Source organism: Acipenser ruthenus, chromosome 51, assembly GCF_902713425.1.
Source record: "Acipenser ruthenus chromosome 51, fAciRut3.2 maternal haplotype, whole genome shotgun sequence".
NCBI lineage: Eukaryota > Metazoa > Chordata > Actinopteri > Acipenseriformes > Acipenseridae > Acipenser > Acipenser ruthenus.
Window position 1 is genome coordinate 1,937,989 of NC_081239.1, and position 26,102 is coordinate 1,964,090.

Sequence of the window (26,102 nt, forward strand, 5' to 3'; positions counted from 1 at the left end):
TAGGTAGTCTTATTGTTAGAAGGGGAGATGCGTGTGTCTGAATCTACAGACTTACTTGGCAGTTTTAATAATATAGCAGTAAACAAACGAGACGCAATCGATAAAGTTTGGAAAAACAAAGGCATTATCTTTTATTTTTGTGAGGCGGGGTATTTTGGAATGGGGTGTGTACTGTAGGGTTACCCTCCTTCATATTTAATGACATCATGAAATTATTGGGGTACCGCAGCCGCTGTGCATGCTTTATTTGCAACAAATTAGGTTGATTGCAGGCGGCGTGGGGGTAATTATTGGTTGAAAAGATGACGGTACAAAAGCATTAAGAAATGCAGTTTTGATTATTCATTTTAAGACAGAGGTGTGTGTCAGAATCGTTGCGTTAACGCATCCTGAATTGTTTCCGAAGCACGTATTTTGACGACAACCTTAAAACATAATGCATTTTTAAGCAGGTATATTGAATAGATTGTATTTTTTTTAAATCCCTGCTTTTAAGGGATGAAAAATTAATTGTGTATCTGTAAACTGGATGCGAATTATCACTGAGAAGATGCAGGCCAACACAATAGACGTGTATGGGATATAGGTTTACGTCATTGGCTGTTTGGTAAACAAAGAATGCCTCATACCTTTTTTATTATTATCATTATTAATTATATTATGATGATTCGATGGCGTAGGTGGAATGTGCACATCGTCTCGTTCATTCTGAGATTCAACAGTCATCAGTATTCATCAACACTGCTGCGTTTTTGGCAGTCTTTGTTGTTGAGTTAGCTGACTCTCCTTCGCATCTCCTGCACTATTAATACGAAACTATGCGCACGCGAACGACTCGTCTTTAGTTTTGAAATTCTAAAAGCTTATGGTTTTAAAAATATTGAAATTATTAACAAAATGCCATTGGTTGGGAATAGACAACGAAAGCAGCATAGGGGCTTATTAATATGTCTGTGTGTGTTACATCACTGGTACGGATTTTTTTTAAATTTCAGGTCCATTTGAAATCTGTGTGTCTCCAGTGTCCACACTTTTGTCGTTTGAATTTGACAAAGTTTCAGTATTTCTAAACCACCGCTATATAGGTAGGGATGAAATACTTCCTGCGTTTCACCGCTGGAGGCCCGGGTTCCAGTCCAGCTGATAATTACCTCTCACTTCAGCACAGGGTCACTCTGATTGGACTGAATGCAGACAGGAAAGGGGTGTTCAGCTTAGTTGAGTGATGTTCCCTCTCCCTCTCCCACAGACCTCTAAGAGGAGCTTTCAAGGCGCCTCAGTCTATTCACTGGCATTGCCCCTCAACATTGAGCATTGCATTTCACAAGCATGAAAATGTAAAAACAAATGCTCACGAAAAGTGGAAAACCAGGCTCACACACAAACAGACTCGACCCCCCACCCCCTGGCATTTCTTCTTGGTGGTCCCAGGCCCTTCTGATTGGTGTCTAGTTTCAGGCCACTGCACGGCACACCAGGGGAGACTTGGGGTTTGATACAGCTCATTTGTCTCAAACTAGGTCTCCTGGCTTTGTGTAAAAAAAGCCATGCGTCCGTGCCTTTACCAGGGGAGACCCTCGGGGGACCCCTGCGCTCCCCTGACTGTGTGACTCCCCCCTGCACACCATGCGGCCGTGCCTTTACCAGGGGAGACCCTCGGGGGGGCCCCTGGACTCCCGTGACTGCATGTCTCCCCCTGCACACCACGCGGCCGTGCCTTTACCAGGGGAGACCCTCGGGGACCCCTGCGCTCCCCTGACTGTGTGACTCCCCCCTGCACACCACACGGCCGTGCCTTTACCAGGGGAGACCCTCGGGGGACCCCTGCGCTCCCCTGACTGTGTGACTCCCCCCTGCACACCATGCGGCCGTGCCTTTACCAGTGGAGACCCTCGGGGGACCCCTGCGCTCCCCTGACTGTGTGACTCCCCCCTGCACACCACACGGCCGTGCCTTTACCAGGGGAGACCCTCGGGGGACCCCTGCGCTCCCCTGACTGTGTGACTCCCCCCTACACACCACGCGGCCGTGCCTTTACCAGGGGAGACCCTCGGGGACCCCTGCGCTCCCCTGACTGTGTGACTCCCCCCTGCACACCACGCGGCCGTGCCTTTACCAGGGGAGACCCTCGGGGGACCCCTGCGCTCCCCTGACTGTGTGACTCCCCCCTGCACACCACGCGGCCGTGCCTTCACCAGGTGCTAACTAAGGTATTCAAATCCCTTTTCTCTCATGTTGTTAGCCTTAGCAACATTATCACCGATAGCCTTATCACTGCTTTTGGTTCTTATTTTCAACTATGTAAATTTTTAAAAAACAGCATTATAAATCCCTGATAATTACTCACATCCTCTGCTGTTGCTAATTAATTTATTAGTTATTTAGCAGACGCTTTTATCCAAAGCGACTTACAGTGACTGGGGGGTGGGGATGAACTATGAATCATCAACAGCTGCTGCTGCTGCAGCAGAGTCACTTACAATTGGACCTCGTTTGTTTTACGTCTCATCCGAAGGACGGAGCACAAGGAGGTTCAGTGACTTGCTCAGGGTGACACACAGTGAGTCAGTGGCTGAGCTGGGATTGAACTGGGAACCTCCTGGTAACAAGTCTCTTTCTCTAACCACCTGACCACCAAGCCTCCTTACTTCTGCTAAAAAAAGAGGTAAGCGCACCGATTGTAAAACATTGGTTAGTACTCTCTTAATCCAGACCTTTTTTTTTTGTGAGGTTACAGAATCGAAGTGATAACCGCCTCGGATAACCTCAGGGCAAGCTCTTGCTTGTCCCTCTGAATGCAGTGATTGTCTGGTAATGATGGCCACCTGGTGCTTGTATACAGAACAGCGTCTTCTGGGCTAGACAGCAATAGAAAGTGCATCGCCACAGGTGCTAAATAGATGTTAAAGTGACCTATATTAGAGACAGCTCCGAATGGCACAGTCCCATAACCTAAGCTGGTGTTTTTAAATTGACAATGTCACTGCCTCCCTTTTAAAGGAGTGCCAACCAACGCTTTACAATCAATTTTCATAACAATTAATAACAATAGCAATAGGAACAATATCCCCACCCCCTTTAAAGGAGTGCTTAACAAGGTTATAAAATACATTTTCTTAATGGGCATTTTTAGGTCTAGTTTTACTTTTTGTCGATATCCATATTTTTACTGTTGATCGTTTTGTTGTTGTTGACAGAAGTTGCATTTGAATTTCCGTAATTAAAAAAAAAAATATATCATTAAAATGGTTATTGTGCAACTGTGTGAATCTTACAAGTAGCCCAACAGCACCATCATGTTGTGACCTGCAAAATGTGAAGCATATCATATTGCGACCTGCATATCTTGATGCATATCATATTGCAACCTGCATCTCATGATGCATATCATATTGCAACCTGCATCTCATGATGCATATCATATTGCAACCTGCATCTCATGATGCATATCATATTGCGACCTGCATATCTTGATGCATATCATATTGCGACCTGCATATCTTGATGCATATCATATTGCGACCTGCATATCTTGATGCATATCATATTGCGACCTGCATATCTTGATGCATATCATATTGCGACCTGCATATCTTGATGCATATCATATTGCAACCTGCATCTCATGATGCATATCATATTGCAACCTGCATATCATATGTAACGTTAGTGTATCGTTACAGCCTCTACTCAAAATGAAGGATAATAGTTTAGAATTCAAATGTTTAAACGTGTGCAAAGCGACCTAATTTGACATTAAACGTTTAACTGCGGAGTCCCTGAGTGGCTGATCCAGTTAAAGCGCTGTTGCTGGGAGTGCAGGATGAGTCGCACAGCTTGGACGATGCCAGTTCACATCCGGGCTGTGCAAAGAGGCCGAACTTTGCTGGGGACCCTGAAGGGGGCGTCACATTGGCATTGAGACTCCGGGTCGGGGGTGGGAAACCGGCAGGGACTCCTCCTCCTCATCGCGCAACAGCGAACCCTACTTTCCCTAATCCATTTTTGTCAGTTTTGCGTTATGTGGAAAACTACAAAGCGGTGTGTAATTCAATATGTTAACGTAACATTATTCAGCAGGTTTCATTCGACTTCATGAAGCAAAATCAGTTCATTCTATAGGGTGAAGCAAAACTTTTGGCCATAGCTGTTAGTGTTAGCCTTTATAGCTGCATAATAGTAACGTACCCCCAGTGGGAGCAAATGCACATTTATCGATTCCTCCTTCATATTACATTCAGACCACATCACTGGTTTTAACATAAAAAAACCAGAACCGCAAGATGGTTATTAAGAAAAGTGTTTCAAGAAATACTGAGAGATCAGTTTTTGATGCCTGGTTGAGTTCAAAGCCCATGTCATAAAATATTAATTAGCTGCAGTAGTTAAAAATAACAAGCATGTCAGTACATCTGCATGGCTGTAACAAGATCATAGCCATCAATAACATGAAGGCTGTGTGGTCCAGTGGTTAAAGAAAAGGGCTTGTAACCAGCAGGTCCCCGGTTCAAATCCCACCTCAGCCACTGACCCTGAGCAAGTCACTTCACCTCCTTGTGCTCCGTCTTTCGGGTGAGCCGTAATTGTAAGTGACTCTGCAGCTGATGCATAGTTCACACACCCTAGTCTCTGTAAGTCGCCTTGGATAAAGGCGTCTGCTAAATAAACAAATAATAATGAACAAACCTTCAGCATGACCTTGCACTGTATATGCAAGTACACAGTTGTAATCAAAAAGAGTTAGGGTTAGGTTTGTATCATGCAAATAAAATGTCATTATGTAACTGCATAATGACATTGCAATCATGTGGAAGTCCCCCTGTATGTACTAAGGAACTACACAGTAATTTAGAGACACAATAACAAGTGTTACCCAAATATGGTTGATCATGTGACGTGACGTGATCCTTGCAGCACGATATAAAGCTGTGGGAGCTGCACAATTGCAAACAGTCTGCATTTTGTTATAGTAAGTCTGTGTTAAGTTGCTTTGACTGTTCAGTTCCAGTTGCCTGCCACAGACGTACTGTACAGTAATCTGGAGCATGCCGCAGAGAGATCCAAAGCGGCAGTCCTTTTGAAGGCTGATTTCATTTGTGTTGCTGCATGTCTTTGACATGATGAAGAGCAGCTCCTGAACTGTCAAAGCAACTTATAAAAATAAATACATTGTAAGCTACTTTCTACAAACGGCATTGCCTGCCTGCCTTCAGTCCTGCTCCTCTCTCGAGCAGGATGACGTGAGCAGCCAGATTCAGCCCCTGCAGGGTCTCCAGAGGTGAACGCCGTGTGAATTAGCGTAAGTGTTTGACTATGAAATCCCTGTGCTTCTCTGTCTACCTGCAGTGAAGTGCCATCTGCCATGGTGCAGCACGACAGTGACAGTGGCCATCAGGATCCGATTAATATCCAGTTCAGGGAGGAGACGTGGGCGTAATCTTTATTCAGCAGCTGAGCGGATAAGGGCTTGATTGCCTACTGTAACGGCAGGTCAATAAACTCATTTGTTTGTTTGTCTATGAATAATTGTGGTTAGGCGTTTTTGAAAAGTGATGGCTCCTTTTATTTGGCATCTCCTATCTCGTAAATCGTTTGAGATGCAGACTTCATATTTTGAGGTTAGTGGAAACACACTGGCGTCACGTGACCTTGTGTTTTCCAGATGACAAAAAACGCTTTGAGATCTTGCCTTCGTACTCGGTACACAGCTGTGGTCTGTGATTCTCTGGGGCAGGTTGGATCGTGGATGTCGTGCAGGAGAAATCAATGCACTGTTTGACTTTATTAGCATATAGGGTCTGTCTGTCGACAAGTTTCTTAAAGAATTTGAGCAATTTGTTTCTTTGAAGACACGTGATTGATTTAATGCAGTTGCTCGTATCTATTACCAAATATCTATATACAGCAGGGATGTTGAAATTGATTTTAATATAACAGTATCATTTTCTAGTAAAAAGTAACCCTAGTCTTGTGTCCAGTGCACATTAACCGTTTCAGTGCCACATTGTTTTTAACTTTGAACAGAACTGCTTATCCAACTGATCAAACTCGATTAGGGCAACAGCACTGGAGAACGAAAAGTCCGGCCCAACAAGGCCCGCCCCCTCGAAGGGCACCCTGACTAGGGGGGAGGGGCCTCCTTCACCAGGACAGAATCTCATTGTGCTTTAATGTTCTCAGAGTTTTTTAGTAGCTCCCCTGATCGCCTTTCCCATGCCTCTGCAGCCCTGTGTGGAAAGTGCTGACCTGAAGCAGGGCGCAGGAACCTGAGCAGAGCCGGGGGGAGTGCAGAGCAGTGCAGTTCACCCTGGTTCACCCGGGGGGCCGGGAGCAGCTGGGTTATTCAGCAGTGATGAGCCTGATAAATAAGAAGCTACAGCTACACAATGGAGCGCGACCGGGCTATTCAGAGCCCCATTCACAGAGGGATCAGCCCTCGCTCGGAAACGTTTGTACTGTTGCATTTTTTCCAAAGAGAAATCCCTCCGATCTGAGCAGGCAGTTCTGTTATGTGGAGCCTGGCTGGCTGGCTGGCTGGTCTTTTGTGTTTGTAGCTTTTTGTCTTTTTTTTTATTATTATTATTATATTATTATACCAGGGCTCTGCTTGGGTGGGACCCTATGGCTGGAAAATTCATTTTCGTACCTCAGAGTGCCCCCTATCGTGTTTTAGTTTCATGCAGACCAGTGATCAGTATTGATAATCGTATTATTATCACTGATCATTTTCTAACAGTGTGTCTGACGGTCGTCTAATATAACCACCCCTGCTATCGAAATAGTTTGTTCCTCTCTCTCTCTCTCTCTCTCTCTTTCTATATACTGCTTATTTTTCTTGGATTGGGGGGTGTTCAAGAAGTTCCCTGCATTTCATTCGGACAGACAGGGGCTTCATGTTCAAAAAGGCAGCAATTGGAAACCAGACCAAAATGGGAGTCAATATAGGTGCAAGTTGGTTGCTACTATATTCAACTTGCTAAGTGATACTAAAACAGCAACTTAACATCTGTACTCGCTTGTTTGTTTCCTTGGTCTGCTGAATGGTTAATCCATGCAGCTGATGACTGCAGTGAACTCAGCATGTTTTATGGTCTAGATGTTTTCCAAGTGCTGTGTATGGAATTGGTGACTGCCCCTTTTTAATTGTGGGCAGTTGGACAGTGTTTTTGCTACAGTTAGGATTTTAATGGTAGCTTAAGTGTAGCCTTTTTCCATTAATAGTTCTGTTTTATAAAGACTATAGACCCATACCACTGTGAGTGTTGCAGTACTGTGCTGTATCCTAATATTATTCTCCAGATCGAGGGTGTAGGTAACTCATTTTCAGACTGCCGAACATTCCCAAACTCTGAGGTTCCTGCTGTACTTGACAGATTTGAAAGACTTTGTTTGGCGCTGCTTTGATAATGTCGCTGCGCTGGCAGTGATTAACCTCTCTGAGTTACCCAGGGGGGGGGCGATCGGACCAGATCAAGAGATTTAAAACCGCGTGCACAGAGAAAAATGACATGGATTAGAAACGCTTTTCTAAATGATCTTCCACGGCAGACAGCGTGCTACCATACCAGAACCACTGTCTGCGCTGTATTGAGTTCCACTTAGTTTGGACACTTGGTTTTCTGTATAGCTGCTGCCCGGTCGTGTAGCTTCTGCTTTCCGTGCTGTGCTGTCAATGGGAGCCTCTGTGATGATAGCTCGCTCAACATGAAACATGAAATCCTAATCAGTGATTCTGTTGGTCATATAATGAAACGTCCTTTTCTTTTGTCGCCAACCCCTTTACCTTTTTAAGATGTTGGCGATCATTCAGGAGTAGTTCTTCTTGCAGTTATTGCTCAACGATGTCGTGAAGGTGCTTTCCCTCGAGTTTAGAATTCAGTCCTAGCTCCCTCCCCCAGACAGACAGGAGTGATCAGCCACTTTGGATTGCTGGTGCTTGCTAATGTAAAGATTGGCTGATCTTACACAGCTCCGGCCAAAAGTGTTTCATCACCCTCTATATAGCATGAACACATTTTGCTTCATAAAGTCTAATGAAACCTGCTGAATAGTGTTACGTTAACACAGTGAATTACACACCTAGCATTGCCTAGTTTCGTTGCCTGTTCACATACTCTGGTGAGATGCTGTTAGAATGTACTGGTGGAGCTGATGCTAGTGCTGGCTGCAACAGCTCATAGCTCTGCTAATTGCTTGCTAGGATAGTCTGTACCCTTGATCTCATTTCCTCTTGAAGCATTTAAATGAGAGGCACTAAACTCTGGGTTCATTACTTCCTCTAATTAGGCTAGCTGATAGTTTTTTGTCGTTTAGGGAGTCTCTGCTGAGTAAAAACACAGAGTTATTGAGTGACAGCGGAGGTAACTACTGTACATCTCTCCTCTCTACTGAATCACAGTTTCACTCACAGTAACTCTTACTGTTTGAAATCCTGTGTAGGCGCACTAACCAGTGTTTTAATTGTCTTTTACTCCTATTCCCTTTATAAAAGTGTACCTTATGAAAAAGCATGGTATTGTGAAGCACAGAGAGGTATGGTAAAGCACAGGGAAGCATTGTAAAGCACAGAGAGGTCTGGTAAAGCACAGGGAAGCATTGTAAAGCACAGAGAGGTATGGTAAAGCATAGGGAAGCATTGTAAAGCACAGAGGTCTGGTAAAGCATAGGGAAGCATTGTAAAGCACAGAGAGGTATGGTAAAGCATAGGGAAGCATTGTAAAGCACAGAGAGGTCTGGTAAAGCACAGGGAAGCATTGTAAAGCACAGAGAGGTATGGTAAAGCATATTAAAAAGACATGGCAAACCACATTGTAAATGCATAGTATAACCATGGAGAAACTGCAAAATGACTGTGCAAATGTAGAGGTAAACTAACAACAGTATGAACAAATGTTCATAGTGTTTGTTTGAAGGTTCAGTTGCACTAAATGTAAGTGCGACATTAAGCATATTACTAAAACAAACCCCCTTCCCCCTTTTTCCTCCTGATGGTATAGCCTGCTTTAATCAACCCCCTATCTGCACAGGGACCTTGGACTAGATTCCATGGGGGGGGTAACATGTAGAAGTGAAGCTTCAGAGCATGCTTATTAAAGAAGAGAAAACTTTAAGTTAAATTTCAATGCAGTTAAAAATCACAATAAGAAAATAGTTCCGATACGTGTTGGTTGTCATCTGGTTGCATTCAGTTTCGTGTGTGTGTGTCAAACCGTTGACTCATTCCATTAATAAGCCGTGTTTTGTGTGTCTGACCCCCAGGTTGGATGGTGTGAGCCCCTCATACCCTGCCACCATGAGCACCATCTCCCCTACCGACTACGACAGCACGGAGATCCAGCAGCAATACAATGACATCAACAACCGCTGGGACCTGGCAGTGGAGCAGGGCTGGGACAACGAGAACAGCTCGGCACGGCTCTTTGAGAGGTCCCGAATCAAAGCACTGGCAGGTGAGAGCACTCCCATTGCAGCGCGTCGAGCAGCGGCACCCACAACAGCACTGTCAGACCAGAGCTCTCCCATTCCTTAACTAGAGTTTTGGTTCCTCAGTAAACGTGCTTGCAGAAATGACTGAAAAGTGAGTTGATGGGTCCTGTGTTATCACATGCAGTACCGCATGACGGCCTGAAGAGGTCAGCAAAGGACAGTGTTTCAGGAACAGTTAACAGTTAATAGAAAAGGAACCCTTGCAAAAATATGTTGAGTTCCAAGGTGAAATGACCCAGGAAGTGCAACTATAATTTCCTGAGAGCAAGGCACGGAAACTGAGAACTTTCTTTTACCCGCAGATCTCGTATCTCAAAGTGTGTTTCTTATTCCCAGTATAATAGAGACGATGAACAAGCAGGATCCACCTGTCTGCGTTCACATTTAATTTTTGTCTGAAGCCTTGAGAAATGTCCCCTGGAATCCCAGGCTGGAAGTCCTTGTGCAGACTTGGCTGGAAAGCAGCTGGCTGTGGGCTGAGCTTCACTGTCAGTGTTGAGCAGGTTGAAACTTGACTGGAATCCAGCCCTGCAGCACAGCAAAGAGAAAATATTCAAACCATGAGAGTGAGACCGAGCAGCACAAACTGACTGCTAGGGGAGGACAGACAGACAGACAGACAGACAGACAGACTCCCCTAGTAACAGCACAGCTGCTTGGAATGCAGGGAGCGTCATGCAATTGTGGCATGAATCCCGTTCAAGCCGAGTTGTCGATCTTAGAAGGATCCCCAGGATGCACTGCCTTGCATCTCTCTCCCTCTTACCTCTCCTGTCCCCACTGTCCCTCATCTCTCCTCCTCTCCCCACTGTCCCTCATCTCTCCTCTCTGTCCCCTCATCTCTCCTCCTCTCCCCACTGTCCCTCATCTCTCCTCCTCTCCCCACTGTCCCTCATCTCGCCTCTCGTCTCTCCCTTTCTCGCTGTCCTCTGCCCCTTCTTTTGCTCATCTCTCCTCTCTTCTCTCCCTTTCTCACTCTCCTCTGCCCCTTCTCTTGCCCTCATCTCTCCTCTCCTCCCCCTTTCTCGCTCTCATCTCTCCTCTCTTCTCTTCCTTTCTTGCTCTCCTCTCTCCTCTCTTTTCCCCCTTTCTCACTCTCCTCTGCCCCCTCTCTTGCTCTCATTTCTTCTCTCTTCTCTCCCTTTCTCGCTCTCCTCTGACCCTTCTCTTGCTCTCATCTCTCCTCTCTTCTCTCCCTTTCTCGCTCTCCTCTGACCCTTCTCTTGCTCTCATCTCTCCTCTCTTCTCTCCCTTTCTTGCTCTCCTCTGACCCTTCTCTTGCTCTCATCTCTCCTCTCTTCTCTCCCTTTCTCGCTCTCCTCTGACCCTTCTCTTGCTCTCATCTCTCCTCTCTTCTCCCCCTTTCTCGCTCTCCTCTGCCCCTTCTCTTGCTCTCATCTCTTCCTCTTTCCTCCACCACTCCCCTCTACTTATGTCCCCCTCTACCTATCCCCTCCTCTCTCCTCCACCTCTTCCCCGCTCTCCCTCTCCCTACCTCCCTCTCTCTGTCTCTAACTGGTTAGGCAGGTTTCAGCTCATCTCCATGGTGATTCCACTCCTGGCTGTGCTGCATGACACCTGCGTGACAGACAGGCAGGTGTGAAACCAGCGAGCAGAGACCTGACGGCCTTAACCCCTTCACTGCCTGGGTCTGTCTCAGAACCGAAGGCCCTCATCACACGGAGCATTGCAGTGGACCCCACACACTTTCTCCAAATCCGCATTTAGAAATACAACAAGAAACCTAATTCACTGACAAACATTTCCACTAGAAGTCTTTATCAATGGAGCTTTTCGTATTTCTAAATTTACCACTACTGAGTGTACAGTAATTCTGGGTGTGCCCGGCTTCAAGCTGCTTTGAGCTTGTCTGGAGAATCCAAACTACCAGAAGTCTTTCTCATTCCATTCAAGTCATGTGACAGTGTTCAGCTCTACCAGCGCCCCCTGCAGACAGGCATCTGTGCCTGCACTTGAGTAGACACTGTTTGAGAGAGGCAGTTAATCCTTTGGGTTCATATACAAGTCCATCTGCTGTCTCTGCATTACTGCACACCAGCATGGTTAGTTGTAACATTGCTAAATATCACATGAAAGCATTGTGGAGTTGATTTCTGAATCTTTTCTAAACCGGAGCCCAACAGCGAATTACTCGAAGTACAAATGAGCGACTAATGACGAGGCAAACTTAATCTGATATAAAGTGCCACTTGCATTGTGCTAATTAAAGTAATTAGTGTCAACTCAATAGTCTGTCCAGGTATTTCGAAGTAGGGCTTATGATTTTAGGTTTAGGTTTCCTGTGTATTTGGGACCAAGAAGCTACAGTAAAATAAGGAATCCGACTCAACCAGTTAAGTGTAAAATAGCTCTGAGAACAGCTTGTGAATTGTGATGACAATTTTCAGACTGTGGGTGTATGGAGGCTGTGTGTCTGATCGTCTTTCTGTATCACAAAATATTGTCTTGATAGGATCTTGCTACTGGAGCATTTTTTGTATAAAAATGTATGCCAGGATTTTGACTACTTCAGGTTATTAGCCAGTAATTTAATTGATTAACACTTTTTTTTAAATTATTATTGATCCTTTTTGTTTTTTTTCAATGGCAGACTGTCCTCACTGACTGGTTTTGTAGTTTTATTGACTCTTATTAAAGAGGTCGTTTAACTGATGCGTTTGGGACGGCAGACAGTGGCTTTAATATTGAATACAGGTCTGGCCTTAAAGGGTATATAAGGACCTTTCAATTTTATTGTGTTACACGTTCCCATGTGTTGCTTCAACTGTTTTCGTAAGGTGTGTGTATTGTTTTAATTTAATTTTTTTTTTTACATTTTGACCACTTTCTAAATTTTTTAATTGCATTTCTTGCCTCAAGATGGCTTCCCATGTACCTGCATGAACCTCTCAGAACTACATTTCCCATCATCCTCCTGCTCACATATGCTTCCCATGTACCCGCGTGGACCTCTCAGAACTACATTTCCCATCATCCTCCTCCTCACACATGCTTCCCATGTACCAGCATGGACCTCTCGGAACTACATTTCCCATCATCCTCCTGCTCACATATGTTTTCCATGTACCAGCATGGACCTCTTGGAACTACATTTCCCATCATCCTCCTGCTCACTGGTAAATCCATCTCTTTTACACATGTGAGCAGGAGGATGATGGGAAATGTAGTTCTGAGAGGTTCATGCGGGTACATGGGAAGCCATCTTGAGGCAGGGAATGCAATTTAAAAGTTTAAGAAAGTGGTCAAAATGTACAAAATTTAAATTAAAACAACACACACACCTTACGTAAACAGTTGTAGCAACACATGGGAGCATGCGACACAATAAAATAAAAAGGTCCTTATGTACCCTAGAACATGAACATAATTTAGATATTGGATTTAACATTGTGTAATCAAAGAAGCTACAAAATTTATATCGCAAAAGTCTACCGGAAGCCATAATAGTAGTCCAGTATTTTAAGATTTCGAAATGTCACATTTTTCCATTTTTGTCAGTTCTTCATTAAGTATATGAAAAACTACAAAGCGGTGTGTAATTCAGGTTTCAATGAGTTCATTCTATAGGGTGAAGCAAAACTTTTGGCCAGAGCTGTAAAGAAACTTCTCCAGCTCTGATGTAACTTCGAGACGGCATTCCTCAGCACTAGACTTGATTTTCTACAGAGTATGTTTGCCAAGCTTCATGCAGGAATCAGTTAGCGAAAAAATGTTGACTTTCCGTAATCTCTGAAGTGTTGACTTGGCAAGAACGGACTTGATTACACCTGCTTTATGTGCAAATTCAAGAACTATTCAAAAACAACCTGCATCTATTCTTCCAGAATGTTTCATTTAGAGAGTGATAAGGTAAACTAGATTAAGTGACAGAGGAGGGTTTTATGAAGCAGGACTTTAACCTCAAGCACAATAGAATGGTATCTGTCCTGCACGGCAAAGCTTCTTAACACTAACACCATTGCTTCAGCATTTTACAAGCGCTTGCATTTATTGATTTGACCTCCCTGGTTTGAGAATCAAGCCCTTTCCAAAAACTGCTTACCTTTGGTGGACATTTTCCAAAGTTTTTAACAGAATCTGAAAAAAGAAATCTTGCCTGATAAAAACTAGAGGTTATACATTTGTCACACAAAAGCTTCTCCGATTGTGAGGAAACCTGGTGTTTTCGTTATTTAGCAGGTTATGTGGGTCTCGGTGTCACATTGTTCATGTTTTACATTGAGAACACAAGAAGTTGTCTCACACACTGTAAATCAGTCATTTTAATATACCCTGAGACTGACGCATCATTTGCAAACTGTTCGTTGCTGTTCTGTACATGCTGTTGAAATATGACATGGTTAATTCAGTATTTTTATTATGATTTCCGTGAAATATGTAGTTTCCTGTGAAAATTCCCATTTCTGAAAGAATAGCATAAATATAGATATTTTCTAGGAACCTGGCAGTCTGTTTAGCTTGCTTCCGGTAAAGAGCTGCACGGTCTCTTTAAAATGTCTTCAGCGAAAAAGACACCAGCTGCATCAAAGATCAATAAATCTTTCTGCTAAAGATCGCTCTGTGCAATTCAAGACGGGGACATTTCACGTGTCTGTTTTTGTATTTTAACTTTTATTTGGTCTGATAATTGTGAAAAGGGTGAAAAATAGATTGTCTTTAAAAGGTAGACTTTAAAAAAATGCACAATTTATTTTTTAGGTAAGCATTGAAATATTTTAGGAACATACGTTGTAAAATAACCCCAGAGAAAATGATCAATTTTGAATGTGATGATGCTATTTATATATTTTTTGCTTATATTTCTAAGTATGTTTAATCATGAAATATCTTGAAATACCTATTTTTAGACCGTGAAATAAGCAATTTTAATTTTTTTACCATAAAAAGAATTTTAAAAATTCCAGCCCTAGTCATGCTCCTCAACGTTTTTGTCATCCAGACTGCTTTGATTCTGTTGCTGGGTCGCCAGTTCATGAGCTGTTGCTGGTATTTTCCCTGCAGAAGAGTCCTGGACCTAGAGAAGGTCACACGATTTAACCTTTTTAACCCCACCCTCTTAAGAAAACACGAGAGCTTTCTGTGCGTTTGAGCAGAAAGTAACACAGACACTACTAGCCAGTTCAGAAATCCTGCTGCCTGTGATTATAGATATTTTATAGCATCTCCAAATAGCTGGTATAGGATTAGTTTTTACAGCAGGTCCCATTTTTACAGCTAAAGAGCTGCTTACCAAGAAAAATTAGAATCTTGGAGAGATTAGAATGTCTTAGTTTCTGTAGCTAAAATACTTTAAAAAGTTTTTACACAGAGAATTGTGAGGGTCTGGAACCAACTCCCCAGTAATGTTGTTGAAGCTGACACCCTGGGATCCTTCAAGAAGCTGCTTGATGAGATTCTGGGATCAATAAGCTACTAACAACCAAACAAGCAAGATGGGCTGAATGGCCTCCTCTCATTTGTAAACTTTCTTATGTTCTTATGTTCTTAAGTCTTACCTGTCATGGACCTTCATTCTGAAAAGGGAGTTTTAGAAATGTCCACTAGGGGGTGTGCCTAACTGCCTAAAAAACTGGGGCTACTATAGGCTATCCAAAACAAGCGTTTATTGAGACCTCTATTAACTATCACACAGTCCAAAGCCAGTATTTATTGGGGTTATTTTGCCTATCGCAATGCAAGACTGCCATGCATTGGGTTACTATTAGTTCAAGCTTCATGGTCCCGCGAGGCATGTTTTCATTGCACTGGGGTGGTGGTTTAGCAGGTTTACGGTATATCATGTCTGTGTTTTGTGGTCTAACAGAGCCCAAGGCCTAGCTGAGCATGTTTGCCAGGCTAATGAGCGACTCTGCAGGGGGGCTGGCTAGTTTGGCTTGTGGATAAGAGTTTAATTGTGTGGGAGGCTGTGTTAGGCTGGGTGTGTGTTTACCATCACTGTGAATGAGAGGAGGGGGGAGCTGTGGTATTTCTTTAGAGCTGTCCCAGGACCACATGTTATGCAGACTTCCCCCCCCCTCCCCCCCCCCCCCCCCCCCACGGAATCTAGTCCAAGGTCCCTGTGCAGATAGGGGGTTAATTAAAGCGGGCTGTACCATCAGGAGGAAAAAGGGGGAAGGGGGTTTGTTTTAGTAATATGCTAACTGTCGCACTTACATTTAGTGCAACTGAACCTTCAAACAAACACTATGAACATTTGTTCATACTGTTGTTAGTTTACCTCTAAATTTGCACAGTCATTTTGCAGTTTTTCCATGGTTATACTATGCATTTACCATGTGGTTTGCCATGTCTTTTTAATATGCTTTACCATACCTCTCTGTGCTTTACAATGCTTCCCTATGCTTTACCATACCTCTCTGTGCTTTACAATGCTTCCCTATGCTTTACCACACCTCTCTGTGCTTTACAATGCTTCCCTATGCTTTACCAGACCTCTCTGTGCTTTACAATGCTTCCCTATGCTTTACCAGACCTCTCTGCTTTACAATGCTTTTTTATGCTTTACCAGACCTCTCTGTGCTTTACAATGCTTCCCTATGCTTTACCAGACCTCTCTATGCTTTACAATGCTTCCCTATGCTTTACCATGTTTTCACTGTGCTTCATTACACTTTGCTATGCTTTTACTGTGGGACACTTTTTTATAAGGGTATAACAGAATTTATAAACGACTGTCTAGAAGACGCAACGGAAAGCAATGCATAATTAATATCTGAAGTGAATAACACCCTGTTCTGTACAGAAGAGTGTTTTGTGCCTTACTTTTAATATTGTGAATAATTTTAAAAGAATATTCTAATTGTGATTGAAACTTGGTAAGGACATTCTTCAGCACATGTTATTGAGAGCTTCAGAATCTGGGGCTGTACAGTATGTTGCTTGTGCTAACAAGCATTTCAGTAGCATTCACCCCCTCCACAGTTAGTTACAGCTATCAGTTAGTGTGCATTCAACATGCATGCTAACATGGTTTGACATACAGACAGATGGACTGATTCTCTCAATAGCTAGAGTGTCCTTTTCAAGTTTCATTCTAGCTGGATAAACTGTTCTCTAGACAGCCAGGTCTGTCTGAACAGACAGACAGACCTGTAAGAAACTATACACAAGAGACACACACATGATTTTTGTACTGTGATAACATAGCTCTACTCTGCAGTTCGCAGTTCTTGAAATGCCCCAAATAAGAAAAAAAAACCACAAGCTGTGAAATGCAACACTTCCTTCCTGGTAATAACGGATCTCTTGTTCTGCAGGCTTAAAACAGAAAAAAAAATAAGAACATTCTTGCATAGTCAGCAGTAGCTCTTAAAGTGGTACGGCCCAAACCCTCCTCCACCCCTGCAACACCTTTCAGAATGGTACGACCCCACCCCCCTACACACCTTATGGTAATGAGCCGGGCAGTTTGTGCTGTTCAGTGAACTCTGTTTACAAACCCAGTGTGGTGGCTTTCTATCCTCTCTTAGTTCAGACAAGGTGGGAGTGATTGCTGAAGACGCTGCCCTCGGCTGCTGCAGAATTGTGCAGCTTTTGCAACTTAAAAACCAAAGAAAAGAGGATTGTGTAGCCTGGTGTGGATTTCATAACCGATAAAGGAGGAGGACCAAGAGAGTTAATCTCTGTTGGGGAAAAGAGAGGGAAAAAAATGGCTGTTTTACTGAACACACACAGGAAAGGGTAGAGCTGTTGGGGGGGCAGGATCGTTTTTGAAGATTTCAGCCTAAGAAAAACTTGAACAGAAACTTTTCCGTGGGGGATTTTTCAGATCAAATCAGATTTTTAGCTGCAATGTTTGAGCAGGGCGAGGTGGAAATCCAGAGACGACCCAGCAGCAGTGGTCTGCTGTCTCCGGCTGCGTTTATTAACCCCGCGCAGTACAACAACGTGCTGGAGGGCAGGTTTAAACAGCTACAAGGTAGGTTTCATGCTACTCTTGTTGGGGCTTTTAAGGTGAGAGGGGTAATTGAACCCAAGGTACTGACATTCCTTGGTAGTGGCTAAACAAATGTGTGATTGTCTTAAACTTCATCTGGTGCTACCAAAGTGCTTATCTTATAAATGGGTTTTTAACTCTCGCTGTGATTCAGAGCTTCAAGTATTATTATTATTATTATTATTATTATTATTATTATTTATTTCTTAGCCGACGCCCTTATCCAGGGCGACTTACAATTGTTACAAGATATCACATTATACAGATATCACATTATTTCTACATACAATTACCCATTTATACAGTTGGGTTTTTACTGGAGCAATCTAGGTAAAGTACCTTGCTCAAGGGTACAGCAGCAGTGTCCTCCACCGGGGATTGAACCCACGACCTCCGGTCAAGAGTCCAGAGCCCTAACCACTACTCCACACTGCTGCCCCACAAGTAAATATATTCTTGAAATGGGTTTGATGGAAACGATCCCTCCCTTCCAGCTGCATGAACAATGCCTATCTGTAACCCTACAGGGATGGGTTATTCATGCTGTGATGGGAATCTGTTCATTTCAGATTTATCAGGTGTTCTTCAAACGTCTGGCTCCATGTTATTAATACAGTGTAAAATAACAAAATCTCTACAGCCTAGAAAAAGGGAAAGAGTTGGCTTGATTTGCTTGTGCATCTCTGGGCTTAAATTTGATTGGCTAAGAGCGACTTTAAGATTTCAAATCATCTTGTATATTCAGATTTTTTTATTTTTAGATTGATTTTTTTTTTGGCAGCTGTACCTTTAATATGTTTCATAATTTTAAACGCTCAACCCTAAACTATGAGGCAAGACTAGAAAAACATGTCAAGTAGACAAACACTGTTGTTTCCTTCATCTGTGTTTGTTTTGGTCTAGCTGGCAGCTGTAACTTGAATAAGAATTACATTTAGACTTTCTGTAAAACAGAAACTTTATTAGATATCCAAGGCTTTACATCCATTTCCATACCTCTCGTTGGCTTTAGCAGCATTTACTGGTCCCTAGTTTATTTTGATTCTTGTTTTGTATACTTGAACACTGTAGATCAAAAATAAATCGCTTCTGTGCAGTTAATCACATGACCTAGTTGCAGCTACACCAGGGGTGGGCAACCCTGGTCCTGGAGAGCCACAATCCAGCAGGTTTTATAGGTAACCCTTAATTCACCAATTTCTGAAGAATGCAAGTTGATCAATTTAGCAAGCTCATTTGTTCAATTAAATCAGAGAGCTACGGGCTGTTCAGATTTCTGTTCCAAATTACTTTAATTGAACAAGTTACTACTTACATTGAAAGAATTCCTGCTTAACTCAGTGGTGCACAATTCAGGTCATGGAGGGCCGGTGCCCCTCCTGGTTTTTGTTCAAACCACACCCCAAATTAGTTAATTGGACCAATAAGGTCCAGTAAAGTACTTTAGGGTGCAGTTGGAATAAAAACCTGCAGGGACAGCGGCCCTCCAGGACCAGAATTGGAGACCAGTGCTCTAGTTAGACCCCACCTAGAATACTGTGTGCAGTTCTGGTCACCTCACTACAGAAGGTAGAAGGTACAGAGAAGGGCAACTAGGCTAATCCCAGGACTCCATGAGCTAGGAGGACGGGGTAAAAGAATGAAATCTCTTCAGCTTAGAAAAAAGAAGGGAAAGAGGGGACTTGATTGAAGTGTTTAAAATCATAAATGGTCTTGATAAAGTCAACCCAAGATACGACTTCAAATTTAGCACAGAGAGAAGAACAGAACTGTATAAAAAACCTTTTTACACAGTTATAAATGCATGGAATAACCTACCAGGTGAAGTAGCAGGATCTAAAACACCGGGAACATTTAAAAAAAGACTAGATCCTTTTAAATTAGTCTCCCCTCCCCAGTAGGAGATAGTGGTGTGCTAACAAGGGGCGAGCCTTGATGGGCCGAATGGCCTTCTCTCGCTCCCAGACTTTTCTTGTGTTCTAACACTACAGCTTCTGTGACGTGCATAGCATTAGAACAATTCTAAACTTTTAACAGTTGAAACATGTAAAACTATTAATACTCCTAGTGATTTTTTAATATTGCTAGTTCTAAAAAACAAGAGAATTGAGAGAAGAGTCGTGACATCTATTCAATCCTCCCTCCCAATGTGTTGATTGCCAAGACAGCCTGAATATTTGTCCTTGCTCTGTGAGCATCAAGAGCACTCCCTCCATCTCTCTCTCTCCTCTCTCCTCTCTCCTCTCTCTCTCTCTCTCTCTCTCTCTCTCTCTCTCTCTCTCTCTCTCTCTCTCTCTCTCTCTCTCTCTCTCTCTCTCTCTCTCTCTCTCTCTCTCTCTCTCTCTCTCTCTCTCTCTCTCTAGGACAGTGTGTTACAAGGTTATAGGGGGTGCAGTTGTTTCTTATCAGGCCAGGGTTCATTGATCAGTGCAACAGGTTTGCTCAGTACCACTCTGGGCTACAGTTAACCTTGTCATGGGAAACGAGAGCGTTCTTTCCAGGGCTGTGTGTTGTGTTTTTTAACTGGGGCCGATTGTTGCTGATCTTGTCATGTGATGCTGATATGATCTCCCTCATGAATTCATTTCTGTCTGCTCCACAATGGAGCCTCATTCTTTTGGCAAAACAGACAGACCGGGGTTTGAGTAGTACTGGGATAAATGTTTGAGTATTGGAACAAACACTGCTTGGAAAGTACCACCCTTTCTCTAAGCAGTGCAGTCTCATGCATCAAGCCTGCCCTGGGCTGGAGGGAGCACCCTTTCTCTTAGGGAGTGAGGGAGGGAGCAGTTCAGTCTCCATGCCTCAAGCCTGCCCTGGACTGGAGGGAGCACCCTTTCTCTTATTTGTTGAAGACAAGTTACCAAGTGCACTAAATTGGTAGTTTAGCCTTTGTATTGTTAAAGAAGGGTTAAAACGTGGAGTTTTGTGAAATGTAGAAGCAGTTGTTGAGTGTGAGGATAGACTGGGTGAGATTTAAAGGCATTTTTCTGGAATGCAGTCATTGCAGTTGTAGGGTGTGATCACAGCCCTGTGTGCCTGCCTTCTCTAAGCACAGCTGGGACACCAGAGTGGAAACGACCCCCAGCAACACTCTGCCCCCTAGTGGATGTAACAAATACATCCATTTAGAAACACCACATAATACAAAAGTACTATTTCTTACATCCACTGAAGGCAGGGTGTTGTACAGGGGGGGCTGGTTTTCATGGTTGCGCTCCGGTGTACCAGTTCTTGGATGGAAAGACATGTTTCTAAGAGCTCTGTAGAACACATAACGTAGCTACGATATTAAATACTAATGTACTTTGCTTGCACTGTGCATCAAAGCTAGTCCCGTGGATTTAGGAACAAGACTTTCAATTCACGCCTGTAATTAAGTGATACACTTAACACCCATAACCTGGCAGAATAAGCCATGAAAACATCTGAAGTGTTGCTCCAACAAATACCTTTCCTGCCGCAGATATTACATTGATTACAGGGGTGGAACTGTAACCTCCAGTCATTCCAGCAAGCCCTAACAATGTGGATTGGAATCTCCTCCAGTCTCAGCAGCAAGAATTACATTCATTCAAATAGGAAGAGAAAAGGAGCAAACAGTAAAATGCATGAGGCTTTTTGTGCAGAATTGTTTCTGTGTCGCTGATTACTGAGCGGAAATTGAAGTTCTCCCACCCTGAGGCTTTCATGCAGATAGGTGTCTATAAAGGACATGAATCTCAAATCTTGAGGTGTTCCAGTAAATTTGCATGCTGCTGTATGTCAGAACGTTTCAATACGTCTTGCATGGAAATCTCCTAATCTTACAAAGTGATATTATTATTATTTATTTCTTAGCAGACACCCTTATCCAGAGTGACTTGCAATTGTTACAATATATCACATTATGTTTACATACAATTCCCCATTAATACAGTTGGGTTTCTACTGGAGCAATCTAGGTAAAGTACCTTGCTCAAGGGTACACCAGCAGTGTCCCCCCACCTGGGATTGAACCCACGACCCTCCGGTCAAGAGTCCAGAGCCCTAACCACTACTCCACACTGCTGCCCACAAAGGGATATATATTATCAGGAGGTCCATTGACTCGTAATATTCTGACCAGGACATTCCAATGTGGTAACAGTAACAGGGGTGACATTAAATGTGTTGGACTGTGCTCCCAGTCATCCTTCTTTGTTTATTCAGCAGTGTTTCACATTGTGAAGTCTTTCTCAACGTCTGGAGGTTGTGTAAAACAAGCTTTGAAAAGGTTAAGGTTACGGGTAAACCCCCCCACACAGGTTGGATGTGGGTATAATCTTGGCATGTCCTGTGCTGTTTATCACAGAAGCGATCTGTTCCAATGTTTCCATAGCTGGAGTTTTCTGGTGCAATCGGGCACTGGCCTTGCAGTAAGGAGTAGCGTCTGATGCAGTGCTGCCCTGTATTCTACACCTGGCTGGGTAGTTTGTGTTGTGTAAATAGCCAGTGTGTTTTCAGTAAGTGGTGAAAGGTCGTTGGGTACAGCAGGGTGGTTCTGCTGGGTGTCTCTCTCTGAGCTCTCCAGTGTGGCTCTTCTGATTTCCAAGTGGAGTCCCGTTCGGTGGATTTGAAAAGGCCAGTCCAGGGCTCTACAATACTTTTTCCCATTGAACTCTCAACAACAACAAAAAAACCCAAAAAAAACAGAAGGTCCCAGAGGAAATTTCTTAGCAGACACCCTTATCCAAGTCGACTTACAATTGTTACAAGATATCACCTTATTTTTACATACAGTTACCCATTTATACAGTTGGGTTTTTACTGGAGCAATCTAGGTAGAGTACCTTGCTCAAGGGTACAGCAGCAGTGTCCCCCACCTGGGATTGAACCCACGACCAGTCAAGAGTCCAGAGCCCTAACCACTACTCCACACAGTTTCTTATGTTTGGGAAGCAGTCGGCAAGGAAGGCTGAAATGGATTTCAGCAAAACACGCCACAGTACACAGGAGGGCACGTGATAGGGGCGTGGCACAGCGTGGTGTTCAGTCTGCTCCCATCCAAAACTCTGTTTAAAGATATCTGTGCTCCGGTTGGCTGACACGACCTAGAGCGTTCACAAAGAGGCGGCACAATCTAGGGAGCAACTCCTCGCGCAAGTACAGCCATTCCGTTTAATAAGAAGATTAAATATATGAGAGAATCGAGGTCTGGGGCAGTAGAAACTCATGGTGTGTACATGTAAGAATGGGTGTGATGTACTGAAAACCCCCTGAATCTGATACACTCGCGCTAAAGAACATCCTTACTCGGTTTCATCTCAGCTGGACGAGCGGTTCTCTAGATAAACGTGACGCACGTGTGGACTGGTAGACTCCTCGCTGTATTCCTGCTGTGGGAGTTAATGATAATGTTTTTGACCTTTTGCTCAGTTTTGAAAGCTTTCAGTAAAGTGCCCCCGGCTGCTACGGGCTTGTTTGCTTTGGTTTCTTTGACGGATTTCAGAAGAGTTGTTACAATGTTGTGGAGGAGCACAGGACACGGCCCTTGACCCCTGCAAACAGAGGATTGGTTTCAGCCATCCTCTTTTAAGAATTAGAACCTCCAGTGATTCCGGATTGGAATGTGGATTGGAATCTCCTCTGAGCCCGGACGCCAGTCCAATCAGTCACCATTATTATTATTATTATTATTATTATTATTATTATTATTATTATTATTTATTTCTTAGCAGACGCCCTTATCCAGGGCGACTTACAATCGAAAGCAAATACATTTCAAGTATCACAGTACAAGTAATAATACAATTAAGAGCAAGATAAATACATTGACTTTGGTTCAAGCAAGTACAAGTGTGACAAAATACAATTCAATGATACCGCAGATAAGTGTCAGTGATAGTTACATCAGGATTTGATTAAATACAAAATACTACAGATTAAACACTTGGCAGATTACAGTACTCTGACGAACAGGATTAAATGCAGTAAAATAGGGGGCAGATAAGAGCAAGTAAAGCGCATTTAAGGAAGGGTGATAAGTGTCCCAGGCGAAGAACAGAGGAGTTCTACAGGTGCTTTCTGAAGAGGTGAGTCTTGAGGAGGCGCCGGAACGTGGTCAGAGACTGGGCAGTCCTGACATCTGTAGGAAAAATTTAACCAGAGGAGTCAATTGAGATCAAATTCTCATTTACAACGACGACCTGGCAAGAGGCTCACAATAAGGCGTACAAAACACATCATCAATCATAAAACATCAAACTCAACAGCAACTCCACAGGCACAGATGTCAGTCAACGATGAGTCCCCACTACGGCTAAAAGCAGCCTCAGAGGTCGACCGTTTCTAATTTGAACTTCTGTTCCTAACTCATTCCAGTCATTGGCTGCTGCAAGCTGAAATGAGTAACGTCCAAAAAAAACTGTTGCTACCCTGCATGGGAACGAGCGGTTTGATAAAGTGACTGGATCTTAAGTTGCACCATGAAAAAGAGAGCTCAGGTAAACTACACAAGTAAGCAGGCATTTTTCCAGTGAAGGTTCAGTAGATTTAACATATACCAGTGTTTCAGTCGCCTTGCCTGTAGAGAGGGACAGTTAATCAGCTTGTGAAGGTCACAATGTAAGGAGCACTAGGGACAAATCTTACAGCAGAATGGTAGAAAACATCTAGTTTCAGCAATAGTTTTATAGAGACCAGGTTATAAATAGAATCACCAGAATCTAAAATAGGGAGTAAAGACATTAGAACTCGGATATAGTTGGTGTAAAACAGGAATTGTTACGATAAAGGAAGGTTGGGCCCGGTCTGTACCTCCAGGGATCCATTCAAGGTTCGTTGTGTTTCTCCGCCTCAGTAGAGGAGTTTTCTCTGGATTCTGAGCACCGAAGCTGGTTTGATTTACAGTGCCGGTAGAGCTCAGCACAGCTGGTGCTCTTTGATGCTACCCACCTTGAGTTTTTTTTTGTTTTTGTTCTCTGAAGCCGAGCCTCGTTCTGACAGGATCTGATACGAGATCTGAATGCCAGATAGCAGCGTCGCCAGAGGCGCAGGCCCTGCTGGCTGACATCATGCAGGTGATTAATCTCCACCAGCCATTCAAACAAGGAGACAACAATCTGTTTTTGAAAAGCTACCTCGTTTTTATTACAGCATTCTTTACATTATAACCTTTGTTGTTAAAAAAACTTTTTTTTTTACATTTTCCAAAAGTAACAGCAGTGACGAACGACTTGATATTTTCAGTGTTCAGGAAACTCATCGGGGGAAATGGAACACTTTGATGTGTGACCTGAAATGTTAACTCTGTTTGAGAGCAACATAACCCAGAACCAATCAGACGATTGCAAACCAATAAAACAATAAAGAGAGAAAAAAACAATTCAAGTGGCATTGTAGCTCCTAGTATGTATTAAAGTTATATTGTTCCACAATCAGCCATATACTACCATTGCCTAACAGAGTGACACACTGCCATGCTCTCTGTGCTCAGTACGGTCGTTTTGTCAGGCTGCCGTTTATTATCTAGGTGTGAAAGATAATTGTGTAATCTGGCGACTCACAGAAAGGTTTCTGCAACTGGAACCCTTGCTCCTGATCATGAGCTCTCTGTGTGCCGGCCTCGGTTTCACTGTGTGGCGCTACAGGCTTCGGCTGCCCAAATCAAAAGAGCGTTTCAGAGTGTTTTTCCAAACCTGGCCAGCCTTGGAAATTCTTGCTGTGAGTCAAAGGTCACTGGGGGACTGTGGGATCGTATTTTGAAGAAACCAGCAGTAACAAATACATTCAACCACAGGCTCATCACAGATAGACAGGATTCTGGTTAAGAAGGAGAGTGCAGCCACACAAACAGCCAGGGTTTGTCACTCATGAATAATAATAAAGAAAGCAATGCCACTTCAGATTTTTTTTTTGTCTTGTGTGCCGAAGCAGGATGAACATTGTTCAGGTTAACAAAGTGACTACAATGAAGCTTAAAGAAAAACAGTAAAGAAAATGTCATATGTGTGCTTTAGCTTTATGTAAGAAAATCAGCCTCAATGGTAGTGATTTCCCTGTCGGTTTCTTCTCTGCACACCTCCTGGATACACGGTGATGCACTTTCTTTGTAACCAATTTGGCTCCATAGAGAGTGAGATCCAAAACCTGAGCAGATAGCCGCTCTGAACCGCCTGGGCGAGCCCTGAAAACACCCTGTGCCAGGCAGTGAAACAGGGCGTTATGCAACAGGCTCAAAGGTAGTATGAACAGGGTGTGCAATTCTGTCACCTATGTGTCATTCATGTAATTTGATTTCCAATTCTTATTGTCCTTTTGAAACTTATTTTTAAAAAAAGTTTGAGCTGTGCGTGGTTCATAAGCTCAACCAGGGACGCTCGCACAGGTGGAGAAGGTGGGACTGATAATCAAACTACCTTTAGAGTCACATTGATGATGCAGAAAGCCTTTGTGGGGAATTAACTAGAAGCATATTGTAAAAGTCTTAAGTAGATCAATATAACTATAAACCATGCTGAGCTCCAACTGATTAAAGTTTGAAGGATCTTCAGCTATGGCCAAAAGCTTTGCATCACCCTATTACAAATTTTGCTTCATAAAGTCGAATGAAAGCTGCTGAATTATGTTACGGTAACATATTGAATTACACACCGCTTTGTAGTTTTCCAGATACTTAACGTAAAACTGGCAAATTGAA

General features: G+C 43.3%; 1 protein-coding gene across 5 annotated transcripts in view; it reads left to right on the top strand.

Moving 5' to 3' along the window:
- Positions 1-26,102, top strand: part of LOC117398719 (spectrin beta chain, non-erythrocytic 1) — an 82,650-nt gene that overhangs the window by 723 nt on the left and 55,825 nt on the right. For 2 of the 5 annotated variants that reach the window (XM_059015938.1, XM_059015942.1), the window contains exon 2: positions 9,259-9,449. In XM_059015938.1, coding sequence (XP_058871921.1) covers positions 9,293-9,449 — 157 coding nt within the window. In that variant the 5' untranslated portion in view covers positions 9,259-9,292. Of the gene's footprint in view, positions 1-369; positions 453-9,258; positions 9,450-16,914; positions 17,426-26,102 lie in introns of those variants that run through there. The other 3 variants (XM_059015941.1, XM_059015943.1, XM_059015940.1) reach the window with 2 other exon arrangements.